General features: G+C 35.8%; 1 protein-coding gene across 5 annotated transcripts in view; it reads right to left on the bottom strand.

Annotated features, from left to right (window-relative positions):
* Nucleotides 1-23,281, bottom strand: part of OXR1 (oxidation resistance 1) — a 633,889-nt gene that overhangs the window by 167,672 nt on the left and 442,936 nt on the right. Inside the window, exon 1 of one of the 5 annotated variants that reach the window (XM_061171304.1) lies at nt 10,687-10,869. The exons of the other annotated variants lie outside the window; for them this stretch is intronic. Coding sequence (XP_061027287.1) covers nt 10,687-10,699 — 13 coding nt within the window. The 5' untranslated portion in view covers nt 10,700-10,869. Of the gene's footprint in view, nt 1-10,686; nt 10,870-23,281 lie in introns of those variants that run through there. 5 annotated transcript variants of the gene reach the window in all.

Genomic DNA, 23,281 nt, shown 5'->3' with positions numbered 1-23,281 from the left:
CACAAATATGAATTATCATCACTGTTGTTTAATGTATCTATCATAACCTTAAATTATTTTATTTATTGATATTTTCCCTATTTTTTTGTCTGTTTACTCGTGCAAGAATATGAATTCTGTCAGCGAAGAAATCTTGGTTTTCTCTTCTCCATCTTCAGTGCTTCTGACAGTATCAGGCTCATAGTAGGCACCCAATAAATAATTTGTTGACTTTCAATTTAATGGGGGAGAGGCAATATGACAAAGCAGGGAGAAGTGACTTTTCAGTAGCCTAAACCTGAATCTTCCACCATCTGTGTCACCTTGGTCACTTTTGGGGCGCCTTAGTGAGATTCAGTTTTGTTAATTTTATAAGGGTCCCACGTGTGAAAAGGTACAATTATGTATCAGGCAGCAGGGGGCAGCAGTGCACCAAAAAATGCATCTGCAGCTCTAGTCCAGGTATCCTCTGTTTTCCCTCGAGCTGAGTAACTTGTATTTAAATATTCCATCAAGTCATTACAACCTGTGAGATAAGGAAAGAATTGATATCTTGAGAGAAATGATGTGTAAACTGTCTTTTCTTTCTGTAAAAACTGTTTTCAATTCAAGGATCAAGAAAAACTCACTCTTGACTTCTGATTTTATTTCCACATGGGAAGCAGTTAGTCATGGGACGTATAAGAATTGGATTTAAGGATTGGGGTGATGGTAGGTGATACTTTCAGTTCTACCTTTTCCTAGCTGTATGGCCTTAGGAATGTTGGGAATAAGTAGCTAATGATAACTAATCTATAATAATACTATTCAATTCTCAGGCCAACCCTATGAGCTAGATATTAAAACACCAAACAGTGAGAGATTAAGTCATCTGCCTAAAATCACGCAGCTGAGATATACAAGCCCTGCTAGAAAGCTGTTAACTATTATGTTATTACAAGAATTTGCTTGGTTTAAAAGTAAACAAGGGACTATATGAATTTCTTGCAAGTAAATGAAAACTAAGAAGCAAGAAAAATTTTCTTCCTTGCTTGAAAAATTATATCATTAAATAAGAGGTTCAGTATTCAGTTAATTCAATACCTGGCAGATCTACCAATAGTAACTGAAGATAATTTGAGACTCCTTTTGAGACAGATTAAATTTCCACACGATCATGCTACTTTTTTTTTTTTTTTAATATTTAGATCATAGTTCAGCTGGCCTTACCTTCATGGGTCTATCCTGAGTAATTTCTTATCTAAATCTGTAACTTTCCCTTCTCTGTTCTCAGGCATTCTATTACCTTTTTTGTTTCTGTTTTTCCTTTTCCCAAGCTCAAAAATAATGCTAATACACATCCGTTCAAACATTAAAATTTCCATCTAGAAATGTCATAAGCAAAGGAAATACATGCCAACAAGAAAGGGAAAACATGCGGAAAGGAGATACAGAAAGGTTTCAAGAAGAGAGTAAGGAGAAAAGCCAGGTCATAATGTTTTTGTAGGCACAGCCATGGCCACGTGTGCACACATGTCAAAGAGAAACGCACGGATGATTATACTTTGACCTCTTTGGACTTCTATGAGAAATCTAGCCTATTCTTTGAGAACATTCTTTATTCAAAATCCATCTTAAAAGAATAACCATAAAGATCCTTCTTATTTTCAAATACAACTATACAGTCACAATAAGCAAGCTTTCTAGAGATATTACTGTGAACTTCAAGCAGACCCATAGTGCTGCCTGGCATTTGTACTACATTTTCCTAGTTATTCACTCTCCCACTCTCCTAGAAGGTGACTTCACACCATTTCCTCTTTCCTAATAGCCCGAATAAACTCTTCCTCCATCCGTATTCTCAGATGATGATCTTGCTACCTAATTTACTGAAAAAAGTGAAGCATTCCGAGGAGGACTTCCACAGACCCTCAGTATCACACTGACCCACCTCCCAGCATCTGCACCCACCCACTCAACCTCTCATCTGCTCCTATTTTAAGCTCATTTATCTCCCTCCCCTACCACTTATTCGAAGACAAACATTCTGACACTCTCTGCTCTCCTCTACTTTGTCAACTGTTTCCCTCTCTGCTGGATTACTCTCATTCACATAAAAATATGATGCTATTTCTCCCGTTTTAACAAAGCCTTCTCTTGACCCACTTTACTCCATGGATGAGCACCCCCTTATGCTGCTCCCTAGGCTGGAAAAAAAAAAAAAACAACTCCTTGAATTTTTCCATATTCACCATTTCTAACTTCTCCTTTCCCATGTTCTCTCCTAAATCCACTCCAACAGTGGCGGCAGGCTCACCACTGCACTGGTCTTGTTCAAGTTATCAATGACCTTCACCTTGAGAAAACCAATGGCCATCTCAGTTCTCACTCAACACAGTGACCTCTACCTCCTTCTCCATACACTTTCTTCACTGGGCTCCATGACATCACCGTCCCCTGGTTGTCCTCCCACTGAGCTGGTTACTCCTTGCATCTCTTCTGTCAGATTTCGTCTTCCAACACTGGAGACCTTAGGCCTAAGTTCTTGGTCATCTGTCAATGCTTACTCTTTTGGTGAGCTCATCTATGGCTTTTGTTACGTCTATGTTGAAAATTCCCAAATTAATATTTCCAGCATAGATGTTTTTCCCCAACTCCAGATTCATAGAGCCAACTTCCTGATTTTCCATTTGGAAGCCTAGGTAACCTCTCAGATGTAACACGTTCAGAAATAAACTCATGAATTCTCTGCAAACCTGTTCCACCCATGTCTTTCCCACCTTACATGAGGGAAAATCCTTTCATTTGCTTTGGCCAAAAACCTTAGCAGAATACTTGACTCCTTATTTTGTTTGTTTTTTACTTTCTCTCTGTTCTTTCACACTTCATATTCTAACCATCAAGAGAATCTGTTGGCTCTACATTTAAAATATATCCAGAAGGTGACCACTTCTCACTACTGCCATCACTGCCATCTTGGTCTGAAGGACCATCATTTCTCATCTAATCAGAGCAACAACTTCCTAAGTGGTGTCTCTGCTTCCACCCTTGGTGGTCCACCAGTCTCTTCTCCACATTCCATTTAGAATGAGTCATTCAAAATGTAAGTCAGATCTTGTCACATCTTTTCTCAAAATCATTAATAATGCTTCATTTCACTCTGAGTAAGAGCTGTAGTCCATTAACCCAGAATAGAAGTTTCTAAGATGCCATATGATCTGGTCCATTATCTCTCCAAACTCATCTCCCATTTATCCTTCCCTTGCTCACTGCTTTCCAATCACACTGACTTGGATGTTCTTGAGACATATAAAGCAAGCTCCTGCCCCAGGGCCTTTCTTCCCTTCTTCCTGGAATTCTACTTCCCCAAGTATCTGCTTTGCTAACTCCTCAATTCCTTAAAGTCCTTGCTCATCTTTGCCATCTTCTCAATGAGGCTTACCCTTACTACCATTAAAGAAAATTGTAACACACCCCCTTCCCTGGCACTCCTGATCGCCTTTACCTAATATGACATTTAATTTACTCATTAGCTCTTTCACTTAATTTACTATACAATTTACTTATTTACTACGTTCATTCATTTTTTTGCCTTTCTCTACTGATATATATGTTCCATGAGAAACTGAATTACTATAGTATATAGAATGGTAAATAATGAGATAATGTAAAAGTTTTTAAAAAAGCATTAAATTCAATCAGGCAAAAAAGATAACTGCAAACTGGGTAACAGGTATATACCTAGTAAATTAGTTCAGACAAAAGCTGCCTGAGGTGATAGGAAATAAATGAATAAGGAAAGATGTGACTCACTAGGTGGTAAAAAAAGGGATGGGCTCTAAAAGTGACATTAAAAGAAGGGACTTGGCTTGTCAACCTGTATTTGGACAGAATTTTCCTAGAAGTAGCATTGAGAAGTCCAAGAATCACCATCCACAATCAAAATCAATGACCACAGTTGCTGTAGTAGAGTGGAGATGATGATAAGTCTCCTTGGTTGAACGGCTAACTTTTAACATGAGGAAAGTATATCCGAAAAAGTGCAGAGATGCTGAAGAAATGAATATTGCTCTAGTTGGGTTTATAGAAACTTGTGAATTTTCTAATCAACATGATGATTTGATTACACTTTGTAAGTTTAGTTTTAATTTTTATCAAAGTTCCACATGAACTAAAGGAGCCCATAGTTAGTTCTCTTGGGCTTCTTATAAAATAAAGCAGTTCTTCCAATCCCTTTCTTTTTCTACTCCCTAGAGCCAATCACTTTGAACTCTTTTAATTCGGACCTGCTCTGGCCTGGACTGTTGTTATCTAGGACAGCTCTTGGTGGAACTGTCCTTCAGAAGATTCCTTCACTTCTCCCTTATGTATGGATATATCCTGCTTTCTGAATGCCATAACATTTTTTTTCTTGTTTTATTTTCTAATAATGATGGCACATCCAAGAAAGGGGACGTGGGAGGGAAATGTTAAAAATGTGCATTACGAAAATGGCTATTCTACTCTCACATATTATTTATAATTTGAGTAAAATTTTTGGTAGGAAATAATTTACATTAGAATTTTGAAAGCAGAAATCCTATACCATTCTGATTCTTGATCCATTGATTACATATGTCACCTTGAAGATTTGAGGATCTTTTCCTATTTTTATTTATTGTTCTTGGTACTAGGATCTTTCAATTTGGAAACTAATGTCTTTCAGTCATGGGAAATTTTGAGTTATTTCTCTGACTTTTCTCCACTCTATTTTTTCTTTTGTATCTCTTTCTGGAACTCCTGTTTGGATGATGGACTTCCATGACTGGTCCTCTAATTTCCCTTTTTTTTTTTTTTCCTTTTATTTTCATCCTTTATCCTATTGTCTTACTTTTGGGAAGATGTCCTTCAAAGCTTTTACTGAGTTTTTAATTTATGCCATTGTATCTTTAATCTCTTAATGCCTTTTTGCTTTGTTTTGTTTTCTAAATATTCCTTTTTGTATCTCCCTATTTTGGTTTCATGGACACAATGTATTTCATCCTTTTGAGAATATTATTGATGTCTTTTAGAAGTTTTTCTCTCTTCCTGTATATTTTACGTTCTTTACAATTCTTTTCCTGTGTGTTTGGTTTGGTCAGTGCTATCATATTGAAAAAAAAAATTTTTTTTTTGGCTGCACCCCGCATGGCTTGTCTTGTGGGATCTTAGTTCCCTGACCAGGGATTGAACCCGGGCAGTGAAAGCACGGAGTCCTAACCACTGGACAACCAGGGAATTCCCTTAAAAACTTTCTTAATTTAAGTCTGCTTAAATTAAGAAACATACCTCAATAGCTTTCCTATTTAAGAGTGGGACACTAAAAATGCTGATCGGAAGTGGGGCTTGGTTAGTTGCAGTGTTTACTGTAAGATGCTCTAGTTGAGCTGATTCCTAGGAGGATTCTTAATATCAGTAATGAGGTCTTTTCTCCTGGGTCAATCTACTTTTTAAACAGATATTATTTTAGTTCTACCTTTATTCCTACTTTCTGAAATACTCAATATCACCAACTGCATTTCAGGAGTTCTGCACTGTAAATTTTGTGCTTCTCACTTTTCCCAAAGTTAGCCTTAGCTTTCTTGGGTCTGCTAAGCCATCTGCTTTCCAACTTCTGAAATATTTTAACTGTTATTTCCTCTCTATATTCCTTTTAACCTATAGTGCCTTCTTAAAAAAATAAATCACTTTACTGTCATTTTAGTTGAGCATCAAAAAGGAACAGACCTTAATGGCTGTGTTTAATCTGCCATCTTTAACTGGAAGTCTTGTTTCCAGTCATGACTTTAAGATGTTTGAAATACTTAGGAGCATCTAACTTATTGCTTGTTTTTTTTTAATGTACGTTACTATTTTTAGAAATTGAGGTATAGTTGATTCACAATATTATGTAAGTTTCAGGTGTACAACATAGTGATTCACAATTTTAAAAAATTATACTCCATTTTTAGTTAATATAAAATATTGGCTATATTCCCCATGCTATACAATATATCCTTGTAGCTTATTTATTTTATATATAGTAGTTTTTAATCTCTTAATCCCCTACCCTTATATTGCCCCTACCCCTTCCCTCTGGCCCACTGGTAAACTCTAGTTTGTTTTCTATATCCATGAATTTGTTTCTTTTTTTTGTTATATTCTCTAGTTTATTTTCAGATTCCACATATAAGTGTAACATACAGTATTTGTATTTCTCTGTCATATTTCACTAAGCATAATACTCTGAAAGTCTGTCCATGTTGTTGCAAATGGCATTATTTCATTCTTTTTTATGGCTGAGTAGTATTCCATTGTGTGTGTGTGTGTTTGTGTGTGTGTGTGTTTGTGTGTATGTGTATACATATATATATATCTCACATCTTCTTTATCCGTTCATCTGTTGATGGACACTTAGGTTGCTTCCATATCTTGGCTAGTGTAAATAATGCTGCTATGAACACTGGCGTCCATGTATTTCTTTGAATTAGTGTTTTCGTTTTCTTCGGATATTTACCTAGGAGTGCAAATAAATCTCTTCGGATATTTACCCTGATCATATAGTAGTTCTATTTTTAGTTTTTTGAGGACCCTCCATATGGTTTTCCACAGTGGCTATACCAATTTATTACATTTATAGATTTGATTATTAGTTTTACAGGAGTTGAGTGCTTAGAAAGTATTGTTTTATTACATTTTAATTTGTCCCATTAAGCATTTATAATGTTTGTTAAAAACGACATAAAAATCATGATTTGTTAAAAATCATTTGTAAGTGTAGTTTAAAATGTTTAAAGAAGCTTATTTAACTAGATTTGTGAATGATAGTAAATTACAGGGGAACTTAATCTGTTAAATTTATGACTTAATGGAATGAAGTGACTACAGTTTTATACAAAACACCTAGACTTATGAATTGTGCTTAAATCTTAAGGAAAAGCTATGCTTTCTAATTAATATTCAGTTTATAAAAGTTATTTATTTAAACACAAATAACTTTAAAAAGCCTTTTTCACAAAAGACTACCCTTCCTCCCAACTGAAAGCCTCGTTGATGAACCTGAAGGACATTATGCTAGGTCAAATAAGCCAGATACAGAAGAATAAATACTAGATGATCCCACTTACATGAAGAATCTAAAATAGTCAAATCCATAGAAGCAGAGAGTAAATTGGTGGTTACTAGGACCTACGAGGAAGTAATAGTCAAAGGGTACAAAGTTTTAGTTATGCAAGATGAATAAGACCTAGAAACCTACTGGTCAACATATTACCTATAGTTAACAACAGTGTATTATATACCAAAATTTTTTTCTAAGGGGGTAGAGCTTATGTTAACTGTTCTTATCATAAAGAATAAATAGGGCTTCCCTGGTGGCGCAGTGGTTGAGAATCTGCCTGCTAATGCAGGGGACACGGGTTCGAGCCCTGGTCTGGGAGGATCCCACGTGCCGCGGAGCAACTAGGCCCGTGAGCCACAACTACTGAGCCTGCGCATCTGGAGCCTGTGCTCCGCAACAAGAGAGGCCACAATAGTGAGAGGCCCGCGCACCGCGATGAAGAGCGGCCCCCGCTTGCCACAACTAGAGAAAGCCCTCGCACAGAAACGAAGACCCAACACAGCCAAAAATAAATAAATTAATTAATAAAGCTTAAGGCTAAGGCTTCTAAATTAAAAAAAAAAAAAGAATAAAGAAGGTGGGAGAAAACTTCTGGAGGTGATGGACGTTTATGGCATAGATTGTGGTGTTGCTTTCGTGGGTGCATACTTATCTCCCAACTCATCAAGTTGTATACGTTAAATGTGTACAGTTTTTTCTTTTTTTAAATGCAGGTTTAGGTCTACAGATTTGATTCTGAACACCTGACAATAGCCAGCTCCTTAGTCATTCTCTCCAAAGGAGTCCCCCAAACGATGGCAGTTTGGGGGTTAAAAGACTTCCTCAGTGATAAGATATTGGATGTAAACTTGTTTGCTATGTTCACAGAGTGAGCAGGGATGTATCAATTGGTACCACCTGCCTCTTGTGTAACTTTTTTTTCTTTCAGTTTTACTGAGATATAACTGACATACAGCACTGAATACATTTGAGGTATACAGCATAATGATTTGACTTACATACATTATGAAATTATTATCAAAATAAGCTTAGTGCACATTCATCATCTCATATAGACACAGAATTAAAGAAATAGAAAAAATGATTTGTGATGAGAGTTCTTAGGATTTGCTCTCTTAACAACTTTCCTATGTAACATACAGCAGCGGTAATTGTATTTATCGTGTTGTACATTACATCCCTAGTACTTACTTATAACTGAAGCTTGTATCTTTTGATTGCCATCATCCAGTTGATGACGGACCCTCCCTCCGTCCCCCACCTCTGGTAACAACAAATCTGATCTCTTTTTCTATGAGTTGTTTGTACATTTGTTTGTTTGTTTTTGAAGTATATTTGACCTGCAACACTGTATTAGTTCCTGTTACACAACATGATGATTTTTTAAAAAATACATTTCAAAATGATCATCACAACAAACTCATCAAGCTGTATACAGTACATATGTACAACTTTTTGTATATCAATCATACCTCAATAAAGTATTTTTTTAATAAATGAAAAATAGTATAAGTACATCATGTCACAGAAGTGTAGAAGCTATGGAAATGAAACTTTGTTTCAGTTTTGGCTGAGGATCCTAAGGCTGAAGATTGTGGAGTGGGTATCAAATATCTCCATGTCCTGAAAGTGATGCAGAGACTATAATGTTGGTTTGGCCCATCAGGTACCTGAAGGGTATAAAACAGTTGCTATGGGAGTCACTGAAAGAGAACTTCTCTGGAGAAAGTGGTCAGTATATTGTGCTTCCACCCCGCCCCTCACTCCCACCCCCATCTGGTGTGGGAAGAGGGCTAGGAAAGCTTCTTCCTCATGTCAAACCAAGTGAAAGACTTCAGGGTGCCTAGTTAGAACCTGGCTGCAGCTGGCTGGCCAGAGAAAGTAGAGGAGGCTGTGTAGGCATTGGGCTGTATTTCCACCAATGGCAGAGCAAAGCGGTCTATCTTCTGGAAACCAGATGCCATGATAAGTAACTACCAAGATATCATGGTAGCTAATTCCCTGGAATTGTTTGATTGTTAATGTCCCTCAAACAAGAGGGACACCTAAGGAGTGAAAGGGCACCTCAGGGAACATCTGAGGGGCTGGCAGTTTGGAGTAACTGTATGTAGTTAGACATCCTCTGGCGTAATTACATAGAACTCCAGAGAATAAGTATATCCACTACCTGAAAGGAGTACTGTAACAAAGTAAGTCGAATAGCTTGTTGGGTCTGTTAATTAGGACCCACTAGATAATAGTGCTATGTTGTTATTTCATTGGCAAAAGACTTTGATAGACTAGAAAGAAAAAAATACTGTTATAACTATGGCTGGACATTACTTACTACCTCCAACTATTATTAAAAAGATCCCTATAAAAATCAAAGGTCTGTATTTTTTTCTCTTTTACGTCAATTTTCTCTAAGAAATCTATTTGCTTTGCAACCACTTTGTGACTAAGTCCATGGCCTTCTCCATAGTCTCATTGTTTTATATATTAGTGATTCCTTCCTAAATTAAGCCTGCTGGTCAAGTGATAAGCTTTAGTTATTTTCTAAAAACAGGAACTAGAACACTGCTGCTGCTTTGTAAGTTACTGTCTCTACTTTATAGCATGTGGTGTTTTCCCTCTAACTTTGTTATTATTAAGCTTTACTCATAAACTCAGTAAGGAATTTGGCTTTTTAAGGTTAGCAAAGGCGAAGTTAAAGTGTTGTAGAAGACTTTTTATGTAATGCTCTCCATTGTTGAACACTTACCCTTGAGAAAGAATACACAGTAAGCTCTACAATGACAGGGCATTTCTGTTTTGTTCCCCATGCTAGACAACCGTAACAAAGAATAAATATGTGAAAGAAAATTTCACTGTCCCCAGGTTTGCTATTTTTAGCTGCCACACAGAACAAATGCCTTGTTTTTGGCTCATCATTAACTTTCACTCTTACACTTCCACATAATCTTGTCTTATCTACTAGGTCTTTGTTATATGTATTTCTCTCTAAGTAAACTATCTTGAGTTTTGAGCAATATTTGTTTTTCAATACATTATAAAAGTCTATTTGTCTTGCTGTGTTTTTTTTATCACTTATCTGATAGTATTAGAAAATTTATCAGTCACTGGCTGGAAAATGTTAAACATTCTGATTTTTCTTCCATACTAGCAATTCTTTTGAGAATCTAAATACCGTCTTATAGTAAATAAACGTGAGATTAAATTATTATAATTTTATTTTATTCACCTGTTCTCATGTTTAGAGTGAAAAAAGATATTTGCTTCTAGACATTTCTACTAATGAAATGAGAAATGGAAACAAGAAAAATCAAACAATATTAATAGAAATAAGATAAATGTTTTAAATATTTTTTAACCTATATCACAGAATCAAAATATTACAGACAGCTAACGTAACTACTGCTCTTAAAGTCCAAGGTTAGCAATTTCTGGTGCTTATTCCATAGAAGGGCCACTATGCAAATATCCAAATCCGTTCTTATTTGCATAAGATTCTACCATTTGGTTAATTTCCATTAACCAAATGCTTCAGTAGCAGGATTCTGCTTTCCCCAACTATGACTGACATTTCAAATAAATGAGAAATTAAAAAAATAGGCATGATTTCAGAAACTTACTTCTCCACTTCATGAATACTGGGCATATTTTTTTGGAATTCAGCCTTCTGCAGTAGTGGGCTGGCGAGTTGTCTTTCAAACATTCTTGCTATTTCATTGGGTTTATTTCCATCCCAAATTCTAAATCTCCAAGTACAGAGTGCCTTTGAATAGCACCATTTTTTCTCCATCTTTAGAGAGTATTGAAGTGAGAAGTCTATACCTTCCCACTTGTCTTCCTCTGACTAATTTTAAGAAGATTTTAAAGTTGGGTAAGACAGTGGCAGCCAAAGGAATGAAGAAACAAATATGTGTTTTAGGTTCGCAAGAGCAAGTTATTCATTTACTCAAGAAATGTTCTGGGAAGTATTTAGCTTCTTAGATTAAACACATTTTAGAGGGCTGGAAAACATTTAAATACGTTAGCCCCAAATTGTTTCTCACAAAGTATTAGCTTCAGTAATATTATATTTTCTGAAATACAAAGTATATTTCTTCATCAAAACATGAAAAAGATAACAGGAAGTAACAAGTGTTGGTGAGAATGTGGAGATATTAGAACCCTAGGGCACTGTTGGTAGGACTGTAAAATGGTGCAACCACCATGGAAAACAGTACGTAAGTTTCTCAAAAAATTAAAAATAGAACTTCCATAGGATCCAGCAATACTACTTCTGGATATATATCCAAAAGAATGGAAAGCAGGGTCTTGAAGAAATATTTGCATACCCATGTTTATAACAGCAGTATTCACAATGGCCAAGAGTTGGAAGCAAGCTAAATGTCCATCAATGGATGAATGGACAAACGAAATGCAGTATATACATACAACCGAATATCATTCAGCCTTAATAAGGAAGGCAATCCTGTCACATGCCACAATACAGAGGGACCTCAAGAACTTTATGCTAAGTGAAATAAACCAGTCACAGAAAGACAGATATTTTATGATTGTACTTACATGAGGTATCTAAAGTAGTCAAATTCATAAAAACAGAAAGTAGAATGGTGGTTAACAAGGGCTAAGGGGGAGGGGAAAAGGGAAAAAATAAGTTTTATGGTTATAGAGTTTCAGATATGCAAGACGAAAAAGCTCTGGAGATCTGTTTCACAAAAATGTGAACACACTTAACGTTACTGAACTGTACACCTAAAAGTGGTTAAGATGGTAAGGAGAAAGATATGTTTGAAAGGCTTCTTATTTAAATTGTTCTCTGACTATCATTCTGTGCATTTAAAATCACAGTGGCTGGTCAGTCACACAGGAAGAAAATGCTGGTCATTAGGATATGTTTTCCAAGCTAAATCATGAATAATGATTTCAGGAAGCTGGCTGGAAGCATGGGGTCATTCAGAATGCACACACTTCTGCTATGAGCCTGGGATGACAACAGCATTGGGGCTGCTGCTATGAGACTAGTGGCACTTTTTGGAGTTTTAACCATTCATTACTACTACCCCAAACTTCACTGAATTAAAGAATTGCGCAGCTCATGAAGGCTAAATTTTACAAAATCAAGCACATAGATAGCATAGTGATTAAGAATATGGGCTCAGAACTCAGCCTGTCTGAGTTTGATTCCTGACTTCCCTACTTAGAGGCTGTATGGATGACTTCGGAAATTCTTAGCTTTTCTGAGCTGTAAGCTTGCTTTCTCTCATCTGAGGGGTTAAAAAAAAAGTTGTAAGTTCTTTGTGAGGCTCTCCAGAGCAGTACATCTGATGAAGCATGCAAATGCTTACTGCAGTGCCTGGCACGTAACACTTAAATCTTGGCTATCATTACAACTTTTTCTTTCTTGGAGAAGATATTTGAAGCTAGAGGTTTTCTTCTCAATATTCTGAGTGAGAAAATGAATCAAACTGTTTTAGTGAGTCTCTGAAACCGGGCTTTATAATTACTTTGATTTTGTAGATTACTTGGTTCCTTCAAATACTAAGGTATTAAATATTCAAATATTAATAGTATTAATTTTTACCATTGTTACTTTCAAACTCTATGACATCCTTTGAAGTAGTAAGAGAGTTTTGGCATCACCTTAAGGTAATAGAAAGAATAGTAAATTTGGAGTAACCATATGAAGGGGTAGATATGCTCTTGACTACTAGCTAAGTTACATTGGACACGTGTAAACTTTACATTTTGTGTCAATATCTTCATATGGAAAATGAGATTAATTTCTATTAAAACCTTGAAAGTAAGTTAAATGTGATCAATTGTAATCGTGCTTACCAAAAAACTCTGTAAACCCTAATACTGTACAAATGTAATAAGTTCTTTAGAGTTATTTGATAATTAAAATATATGGATTAAGAATCAAATATATATAGGTTGTATATTATTAGTAACTTCATTGTAGAGTCACTGCACAGGGGAAAAAAAAATGTTAGCCAATTACACGCAGGTTTGCCTTGACAGATGAAAATAGTATCTTTGTCTCGTACATAGACCCAAGTGTAAACTAAGCTAGACTGTTAATTGTTTAACCCAGCAACTTGGCTGGAACAGGCTGTTCTAAGGTTTCCATTCTAGTCACTGCTTCTTCCAGGTTCCTACAATCTTTGGGCCCTTCAGACACAGACTGAAAGAAAGGTTTTATTAATAGTGATCTTTCTCCCTTCTTCATTTACGGAAATAGATGCCACATAAAAATGGAGGGTTCAATAACTGTGTAAGGGAAGTTATATGTATTCAACCATCCTCTCAATGACTGATAAGTCAGGATAGTAGTCATTTAGACATGATATTCAATTTTAGATATCAACAAAATCATCAAGTATCATGATTAATGCAACAAAGGCTAACATTTGAGTGCTTCTTCTGTGTTGGACATTTCTGAGCACTTTGCATGCTTTATTTAAGTTAATCTTTACAATGGTTTTTGAGGCAGATATGTTCTATTCATATTATACACAAGGAAACTGAGGTATAGGGAGGTAAAGAAACTTGCCTAAAGTCACACAACTAGTAAATGGTTGAACTAGTTGTGTGAGCTCAGTCCTTCTGACTCCAGCGCCAGCAAACTCAGCCACAAGGCTTTCCAACATCCTTCCCCAAATACCCTGAGATGAGCAGAGACGCAAAAATAGTCACTCACTTCTCCCACTTTGACCTAGCTTTCCTGCTCAGTTTATTTAGCTAGAGGCTGGCAGCCCCAGGAATCAGCAAGGCTAGGGCTAACCCTGGCCTCAGGTAAGATGAAAGGACACACAGAAGAACCAGAAGTGTGGGGCGAATCAGAGGTGAGGAGTTTCAAGGGTCAAGGAACAGCAATTACAGGATGTCAGACAGGAAGGGGTGAGTTTCAAGTGGTCACTGTATAACCAACTGCAGCCATAAACGGAATTATAGCAAAAGCCAAGCAGCAAGCCAGAAATGTGGTCTGGGGCAAGCCAGGAACCCAGAGTCAGCACAAAAATTCTGGAATCCAAACAGTCACAGCTAGAGACAGGCAAAGGAGTAGGGAGTCAAGAATTTCAGGAGCTAGGAGGGGTCAGTCCAAGTCAGCAATAAAAGAGGTAGCATTTATTTCAGGAGGTCCTGGTATACTTTCTTTCTATGCAAGAAAAAGACTGAGAAGATTATCTGGGTAGTAACTAAGGTCAAAGGTTCCATTATAGTAGTAGTTGAGTTCAGATAATGGCAGGAACCAGGAAGAGAGTCAATGGGAAATCTGAGACAACCTTGTTGATAAGAACAATGCAAACACCATGTAAACACTTTTGAACTGATGAATATGTAACCAGATGTGTTAAGTATTTTGCTAACTAATTAATTTAGTACTCAGAGTCCAGACCTCAGATACAAGTGGTACAGTGAAACTTAACCCATGTTACAAATTAACAATTGACCTATTTTACAACCACATTAAATGTGTAAGTTTTTTCTTCCTGTCACATTTTTACAATATACATAGAAACACACACACATATATGCAATTATATACATACACAGAAAGAGTATATATGGTACATTTTTAATTCCTTAAAATGATGACAAGGAAGTTATGCTGGCACATGAGAAGAACTGACTGGCTTGTATTCCTGAACCATAAAGAACTACTTATATCCTGTACATGAACTCATTTCTTTGCAAAGTAGACAAAGTTCTGATAGCCTCTATCAGAGTTACCATATGTACCCACGTTAGTTTATTAACTAGTAGGAAAATTATCTTATCAATTCCAGTATTTCTGCTTTAGGAAATTATGCTGTCTCAGTTAGTGTAGCCAGGAGACAGAACAGAATGCAAGAACAGTTTAGGTATGAAGTAGATAACACTAAGCTATCACAAAGATAGCAATTGCAGAAAGCAGCTACTACCTTGGGCTGGGGAGCAAAAAGAAGTGGTTGATACTTTTAAAACAAAGGAACTTAGAGAAGTGTTGTTATTGGAATGAACCCTGGTTGCCAAAGTTAAGGGTAGCTGGGTAGCTACTCATAGGAGTAGCAATCAGCCAGGAAAGAGTTCGTCTCCCTGCTTCAGCCTTGCTGTCTCCCTCTGGCGCCCCCTATGGGCAGAGCAGAAACTTGGTTCACAGAGACCCAGCTGCTGCCATAATGGAGCTGAGCCCAGAAGAGTGGATTTGGATCTGAGAGACAATAACTTACTTAAAAACTGGTACATGTAGAAATATGTTCAATGTAACATAATTTAATAAAGGAAATCATGTAATTACATTGTTCATGTGATTAGTTTAGAAAATCTGCAGATGATCAATTTCAAGCTATTATATTAAAGGAAATATATCATACATTTAGTAATTTTCTAGAGAATACTATGAATTCTTCTAAGTAAAAGTAGTAAAAGTTACTCTCCCAAAATACAAAGAAAAATAATTTACACCGAAGAATGCTACAAAAACAATTTAAATAAACATTCCACTCCTACGTGCAAGATGAGTGTATATGAAAAAAATTTAAATACACTTTATGGTTTAAATTGTTGAAGTTTATTATGCCTGAAACATAATTTTAATTTGTCAAATGTCTGCAATATTACTTATATAGCAAGAGCACTCTGTCTAAATATATAATGATGCTTGACTTATCTAATTTAAGAATTTCCTTTCTAATATCATAATGTATGATCAATCATTATGATCATTACTTCATAGAACAAATAATTTAAATAGTATCCAAGAGACATCCCCAAAAGACTACTGACTAAATAATGATGTTTTTTACAACACTACTAATTATGTGTTTTGCATTTCATCTAGTTTACATTTTATATATTACAAATACTGCATGTTTATTTTTACTCTGGATAAAAATCTTTCAAAAAGAGATTATACTTTTCAGGTCTTCTGCAGTAGAGTCTGTGGAACCAAATTTGATCTTTTCTTGTTAACTTGGCTACCACTGTAAGCACAAATTATTGTATAATTCTATATGCTATCAATAAGTACAAAATAATAATTTCTATTCTTAAATTTTCTGGAATATTATTCCAAATAACATAACTTTAATTCTCTTTATTAGAGTAATACATATACTTTTTAGAAAATTTAGAAGATACAGAAAAAAGTAGGAAAACTTATCTTACCACCCCAAGAAAATCAGAGTTCATATCTTAGTGCATTTACTTCCAATATGTCCCTTTTCAATTTTTAAAATGTCTGTGATCAAATTTTATGTTCAAAGTTATATCCAGCTTTTTCTTATTATAAATGGTATTTTTCTGTTATATTAAACCCATAAAAATAATATGTAAGGCCTTCTTAACATACTTTCAACAGGAGAGCTATAGTCTAATTAAATACTAGTTTTGTTAAAAAGTTACAATTTTAAAAAGCAGAATTTCAGGTTGTTGTGTGTGTATGTTATAAACAACACAAGATCTCTCTGTCTCTCTCTCCCTCCTCATTGTCAACCTCTTAGCTACCATTATTTGTTGTTAATGTGACTGCTGCTCTTTTCTAATCTGTTTTTAATCTGCTATTGACTTGGAAATCATATAATCAAATGTGTCAGGATTTTATCTAACTTCAGAGTTAATGTGCTTTGAAATGAGGATTTGAAGTCTCCCCTCTGAGAAAATTTCATGAACTTTGGCACATAAATGAGGTGTCATTTATTTTAGCAATTCAATACTTGCTTTCCCCCTCTCTCTTTTTTAAAATATGCTCTTCAGGATTCTTGGCTAAATCAAGTTGGTTGGTGTCATTAAGTGAGATATCATACATTCACTTCGTACCTGCTTTAGTGACTAACACAGTTGGGCATATGATAGTTTATATGTGCATTAAAACAAAGGATGAATAAAAGATCAATATAATAGAAGTTAATGTAGACATGAAAACATTGCTGGTACATGTGAAACCACACTCAGGCTCATCAGTCATCAAGGGCCTGTGAATGTCCTTTTTCATGTAACCAAGTGAGACAAATTTATTTAATTATAATAATGCTAGTAACAGTGATATGAAAGAGATTAATAGAACTAATAGGAGAAATTTTCATGACCCTTTGTGGAAAGTGATTTAGCAATATAAATCTAGAGCCTTTAAAATGTTCTTACCTTGTGATTCAACTTTATTTTAAAGACTATTCTAATAATTCAAAATGCAGGCAAACATTAATGCATGAAGATGTTCACAGTAACATTCTTAATACCAACAAAGACCTAAAACTCTAAGTATTTGATATTGGCAACATGTTGAATAAATTCTGGTACTTCTACAGGTTAAGTTAATGCAAACATAAAAAATATTTAGAATCACTTAATATTTCAAAGATGTGATAATAATGTATATTACCTGGTTAAAAAAATGCAAAACTGTGTCTAATTATCTACATAAAGAGAAAAATCTCATGGAGAAAAGCCATAAAGTAAATGCGCCAAAATCTTAACAATGGTTATTGCTGCCTAATGGAATTATGGTTGACTGTTACCTTCTTTACATTTTTCTGTATTTTCCAAACTTTCAAAAATATACATTTAAAAAAATCAGAAGCAAAAAGTACATGTTACAATGATTTTAAAGGCTGGATTCTGTAACCCATGGTAACTGAGGTAGAAAGTATTTTAGTGTACAAAAATCTTATATTCTGTCCATTATAGTTTATATTTGGACAAGCTGGTGTACTAACTGGGAGAACTGGACAGATGTAACTTAGCTTGGGTGGATAGGGAGTCATGCAGCCTCCTTTCTTCAGAGACTCTGTGACAGAGCCTGCTAGTTTTCTCCCTAATATCTGTGCTTGTCTCCTATAGAGATACTGGGTTTAACTGGGCACTAGGCTATCCAGCAGAAGACTCTGTGTCCCAGCCTTCCTTGGTTCTAGGGGTGACCACATGACTAGTTTCTGGCCAGTGAGACATGAACAGAAGCAGTGATGTGGCAACTTTTGGGACATGCTCCTACAAGGAAGGGTTTTGTCCCATCTTTCTATTTCATCTCTTCACTGGCTGAAATGCAGATGCTGGAGTGGACACTAGAGAAGCCTTTTTAGACCAAGAGATGGAAGATGAACATTAACATGTCAGAGGAACTAGAATGAGTCTCTACTCTTGACACTAAAAACCTGCCCAGGACTCCTTACCCTCAGGCTGTTGTATGGGACAAAAATAAAATCTTTTGGCCTTTATTATAGCAGCAGCCAAATGAGTATCTTAACTAGTGCTGCTTCTATCTGTCAGAAGCAGCTGGACTTAGTTGATTACTTTTAGAAGATTAGTTCACCATTAATGACACCAAAACTAAAATCACTATAGCTAGTATCCATTCCCCAACATTTAAAGAGCTCATCTTAAATAACCCATTCTGTAGGCCAATTAATACAGCTATTTGAGGGTTCAGAGTGGCATGCTACTTGAAACCAGATGTCCCAGAAGCCATCTAAGGTCCTTCAAAGAATGAATGCCTTTTTTTTTTTTTTTTTTTTCAAATGAAAAGTCACTCATCATATGCCATTTGGCTCAGACTCAGTTGCTGGAGAAAAGTCAAAGTATTTATTGGGATACTGTTGGGAGCACTTTCAGGTCACATGACTTTTGACACCAGCACTGAAATGAGAGTCAGCTTCTCAACTGTTCACAACAGAATGTCAGGCACTTCAGATCTGACATCTTAAGCATAAAGAAACCTTGCTTTACTTCATATCTTAGATGCTGTCCCTTCTCAGAGAACTGAATCATGAATTGACAGCAACTGAATACTGTTCAAGCATTTAAAATGGCTTTATTTGAAAGACTAATGGATATACTAGAAATCTATTCTAGATTCTCCAAATCATGTCTCCAATTAAGTTAAAACATGAAAAAACAAAATATGTATATAAAAGGTTAGTACTTGACTGGTGTTTCTTACCTAATCTAGCAGAATTATTACTGAATACATTACCTCTGTTAAACAGTTTTTTTTAAGACAATAATCAATTCAATAAACTCTTCCTCCAATTTCATTTTTGGAAGTATAAGATGAAATTCATTTCCTTTTTTTCAAATATACATATATTTTTTTTTCCTTTTTTAATATATACATATATAAAACCCAAAGTTTCCCCTTCACAGCTACTCTGGGGGATATCTTCCCTTTGGCCTACCAGCATATATTCCTCTGACCCTTGGTAAAAGCACTCCCATTCTTGTACTGGTTCCACTCCTCTCCAATACAGCCCATGTGCTTCAAGGGTAACTGGCTTGACCTCCAAATTAAAAGTAGAATCTATGGCTCAGGCCTAAAGCAATTCGCCTAACCTAGATCCAGCCACATGTATTGAGATAAGGGTGGGCAAGTGCTCTAAGCTGATTAACTTAGGCTAAAGCTCCGGATTTTGAGAGTAGGAAACGTGTACTCTTTGCTGAATGAGAATGAGATTAGCCTATGTGAGATTCAAGTTCAAGTTTGCAACCATTCACAATAGACTGTTAGCTAATGCAGATCTGACGCCTTAGCCGTAAAGAAACCTGAATGTGAACAAAATAGCCATCTTGGGACTGAGGTGGGCAGCTTGCACAGAATGGAGTTAGCACTAAAGAAGTGGAGTTAAGAAATGGAGAGGACATAAAAATGGGTCCTTCTCATGTCATTTAAGTAGACAGATCAGGCCTGGTCTCAAGTCATTTTACCTCCAGATCTCAGTCACACATGCCTATGAATTTCTTTTATGTTTAAATCAGTTTGTGACAGGTTTGCTGTTGCTTGTAACTAAAAGCATCCTGGTAGAGACAGCGAGAAATTGAGACAAATTCAGGGCTTAACTGCAACACTAATTTCACCTCACATTCCTGATAATGCCAATCCCTTCTCTTAAAGGTGGTCCTTGGTTGTTTAACTTAATTACACTATTTACAGTATGTTTACTTTCATAAACCTCTGCAGATCTTCCCCACATTGAGTGGGAAGGTGGTGGGAAAGAAATCTTTATTAATTCTCTGCCTACTTTGAGTCAGGCATTCAACGTATACTATTTTATTTAATTCTCAACACTGAGAAGGTAGGGTCTCCATTAATAGATACAGAAAATGAGGTTCAGAGAAGATCCCCAAGGTCACACAGCAGTTAATCCAGCTGCTGGGAATTGAATCTCCAAAGCTCAGTCTCTTTCTTTCCTATTTTTTTTTTTTAAGATTTTTCTTTTTTTTTTTTTGATGTGGACCATTTTTAAAGTCTTTATTGAATTTGTTACAATATTGCTTCTGTTTTTATGTTTTGGTTCTTTGGCCACGACGCATGTGGGATCTTAGCTCCCTGACCAGGGACTGAACCCTCACCCCCTGCATTGGAAGGCGAAGTCTTAACCACTGGACCGCCAGGGAAGTCTCCCTCAGTTTCTTCCTATTATACTAGGTTGCTTTAGACAAGTAATAAATTCCAAAAAAATAAAAACATTGAGATATCCTTTCATATGTGAGTTTCTGAAACGTTGGCCACCGCCTACCTCTTTAAATTTGTATAAAGTTTGAAGACTTAAAATTTTGTTTTGGAAAAATTGAGAATTTTCCAGACCGTTTAGAGATAACTTCAATGTCAAAACAAGGCAGATATCACTGACTCTTAAAAAGAGAAAAACATGAATGTGCCAATTTGAACAGTCTGGAAACTAGTAACCATTTTCCCTCAATCTTTATCATCAGAAGGCACACGTGTCTCAAATGATTATCAAAGAGCTATTTTCAGAGTTCTTCCCCATCTCTCTAAGCTACCCAGAGTCCCACAGTTCAAATCTATCTCTATTGTTAAAGCAGGATTCTTGGCCATTCTTCTACTTTCTTACTGTAATTTTTCCTTTGATTTCTTGGTAACTTTCTTTTCCACAATAACCTTCTTCCTTTGCAGGTAGAGGCCAGCTTCTTTGTCTACTTTATATCATCTCTGTCTAGGAGGCACTGAAGTCCAAGTTTCCCATTTTTTCTCTCAATATACTGTTTAATTCTTCTTTTTAAATGCTCATGCCTCTCCTTTCTCTAAATCTTCACAATATCACCCAACCTCTTTCCTGATTATTAATGTTGTCAATTCTCTCTCTTTGAGCTGCTTCTTAAATAGCAAAGTCATGTCTAAACCTTTTGGTAATCATTAACTGACCACATCAAGTTGAGCTCTATGCAATATAGAAAGTACAAAGCCATTGGCTCTGTACTTGCAAGACTATGTAGTCTGGAAATATCTTCAAGGGGGAAAAAAATCTCACATCTGGAGACACAGACACAGTGGCAGCGGCATTAATGATTTTTCTGAATGTCAAAGTCTGAGCACACAAGGAAGCAGAACTGGATATTGTCATATTTGTTGTTCACATAAGGGTGGATAATAAAATTGTGAGCAACAATCATGGCTGGGGGTAAACTCAGATAAACCATCAAAGCTGCACCACGACAGCGTACTGACAAGAATGCAGTAGCTGTGAAAACTCTGTAAGACCACATTCAGTTGCAATGTGTTCTGGCTGTTTCAAAGTATTTGCACCTGGAGATATAAATAATGATCTATTTACCTTGGAAAAACAGCTCCCACACAGATTTTTCACATTTGATTCCATAAGGGGAGAACGCTGAACAGGCTACAAATATTTCACAAAGTTTTACACCATTTCTGGGTTTCATAACAGTTTGGGATTGATTTAAATGGGCACTGTCAAACTATACAAATGTGAAAAATGATTTACTGAAAATGATTTTAATGTAGAATGGTGGGATGTCAAAGTGAGAGTACTGATATGAATATCAATGGAATATTTATGGGAACTTTCTTGTCATTTCTCCTAATTAACCAGATCAGTGAAACAAACAAAACAGAACTTTCCTGACACTGTTTTAGGAAGATTTGATCCTTTCTGGGTTATAGGATCTTGTATCTCAGAAAAAGTGCTTGGAAAGATGTCCTGGGCTGGTAACATAGCATGCAGAAATAAATATTCTCAACATTTAGTATGCAGTGATCTACTTTTTAAACTGATTTTTAATTTTTTTCAACATAATTCCTAATAACCTGTGAGAGTGAAGGGAAAGAGTCAGTCTCCGTTGACTGGATTGTGAATTGACACAATCTTCTGGAGGGCAATTTGGCAACATGTAATAATTTTCTAAAATTGTGAGTGGATGACTTGAATTTGGTGATTCCCACCTTTACAAATTTATCCTAACAAAGTCATAAAGAAGAAGAAAGGCATAGGTTTAATTGCATGGATTTTGATTAAAATACTGTTATAGGTAAACACGAACAAACAAAATCTGACAAGTCCAATAACAGAGAATCTAATTAAGTTGCGGTATATCTATACTGTAGTATACTATATAATCATTGAAAATGATGCTGCAGAATCATACTTATTGGCACAAAAGATATACAGAAATATAGTAGTTAAAAAAGAGTATTGGGTATATGCTCTGTGATTGGCGTGTTCTAGATGTTTGAACAAGAGCAGTGAACAAAACCAAGCACATCCCAGCCCTTACAGAGCACATATACTGGTGCTTACCTTAGAACCATATAATATCAACCAATTTTGTTAATGTGTAAACACAGTTTACATGTAGTTAGAAAATCTGACAAATTATACAAAGTAGTTCTCTTTGGAGAATGTGTTTATGCTTCATTTCTTCTATTTGTTCATATTGTCTGTACTTTGTATAATGAAAAAATAATCATAAGTTATTTTTAATTTAAAAAATTGGGATATACAACAGCCAGCAATAACAAAAAATTGGTGAAAAGGAGCAATGAGAGAAGGTTGTCTACAGCAACATGGATGGACCTAGAGATTACATACTAAGTGAAGTAAGTCAAAAAGAAAAGACAAATACCATATGATATCACTTATACGTGGAATCTAAATTATGACACACAGAGGGCAGACAGCAGAAGCAAGAAGAACTACAATCCTACAGCCTGTGGAACAAAAACCACATTCACAGAAAGATAGACAAGATGAAAAGGCAGAGGGCTATGTACCAGATGAAGGAACAAGATAAAACCCCAGAAAAACAACTAAATGAAGTGGAGATAGGTAACCTTCCAGAAAAAGAACTCAGAATACTGATAGTGAAGGTGATCCAGGACCTCAGAAAAAGAATGGAGGCAAAGATCGAGAAGATGCAAGAAATGTTTAACAAAGACCTAAAAGAATTAAAAAACAAACAAACAGAGATGAACAATACAATAACTGA

The sequence above is a fragment of the Eubalaena glacialis genome, chromosome 17 (genome assembly GCF_028564815.1).
Source record: "Eubalaena glacialis isolate mEubGla1 chromosome 17, mEubGla1.1.hap2.+ XY, whole genome shotgun sequence".
Classification (NCBI taxonomy): Eukaryota; Metazoa; Chordata; class Mammalia; order Artiodactyla; family Balaenidae; genus Eubalaena; species Eubalaena glacialis.
The sequence above is the reverse complement of the archived record's forward strand: the minus strand, read 5'-3'. Positions and strand labels throughout refer to the sequence as shown.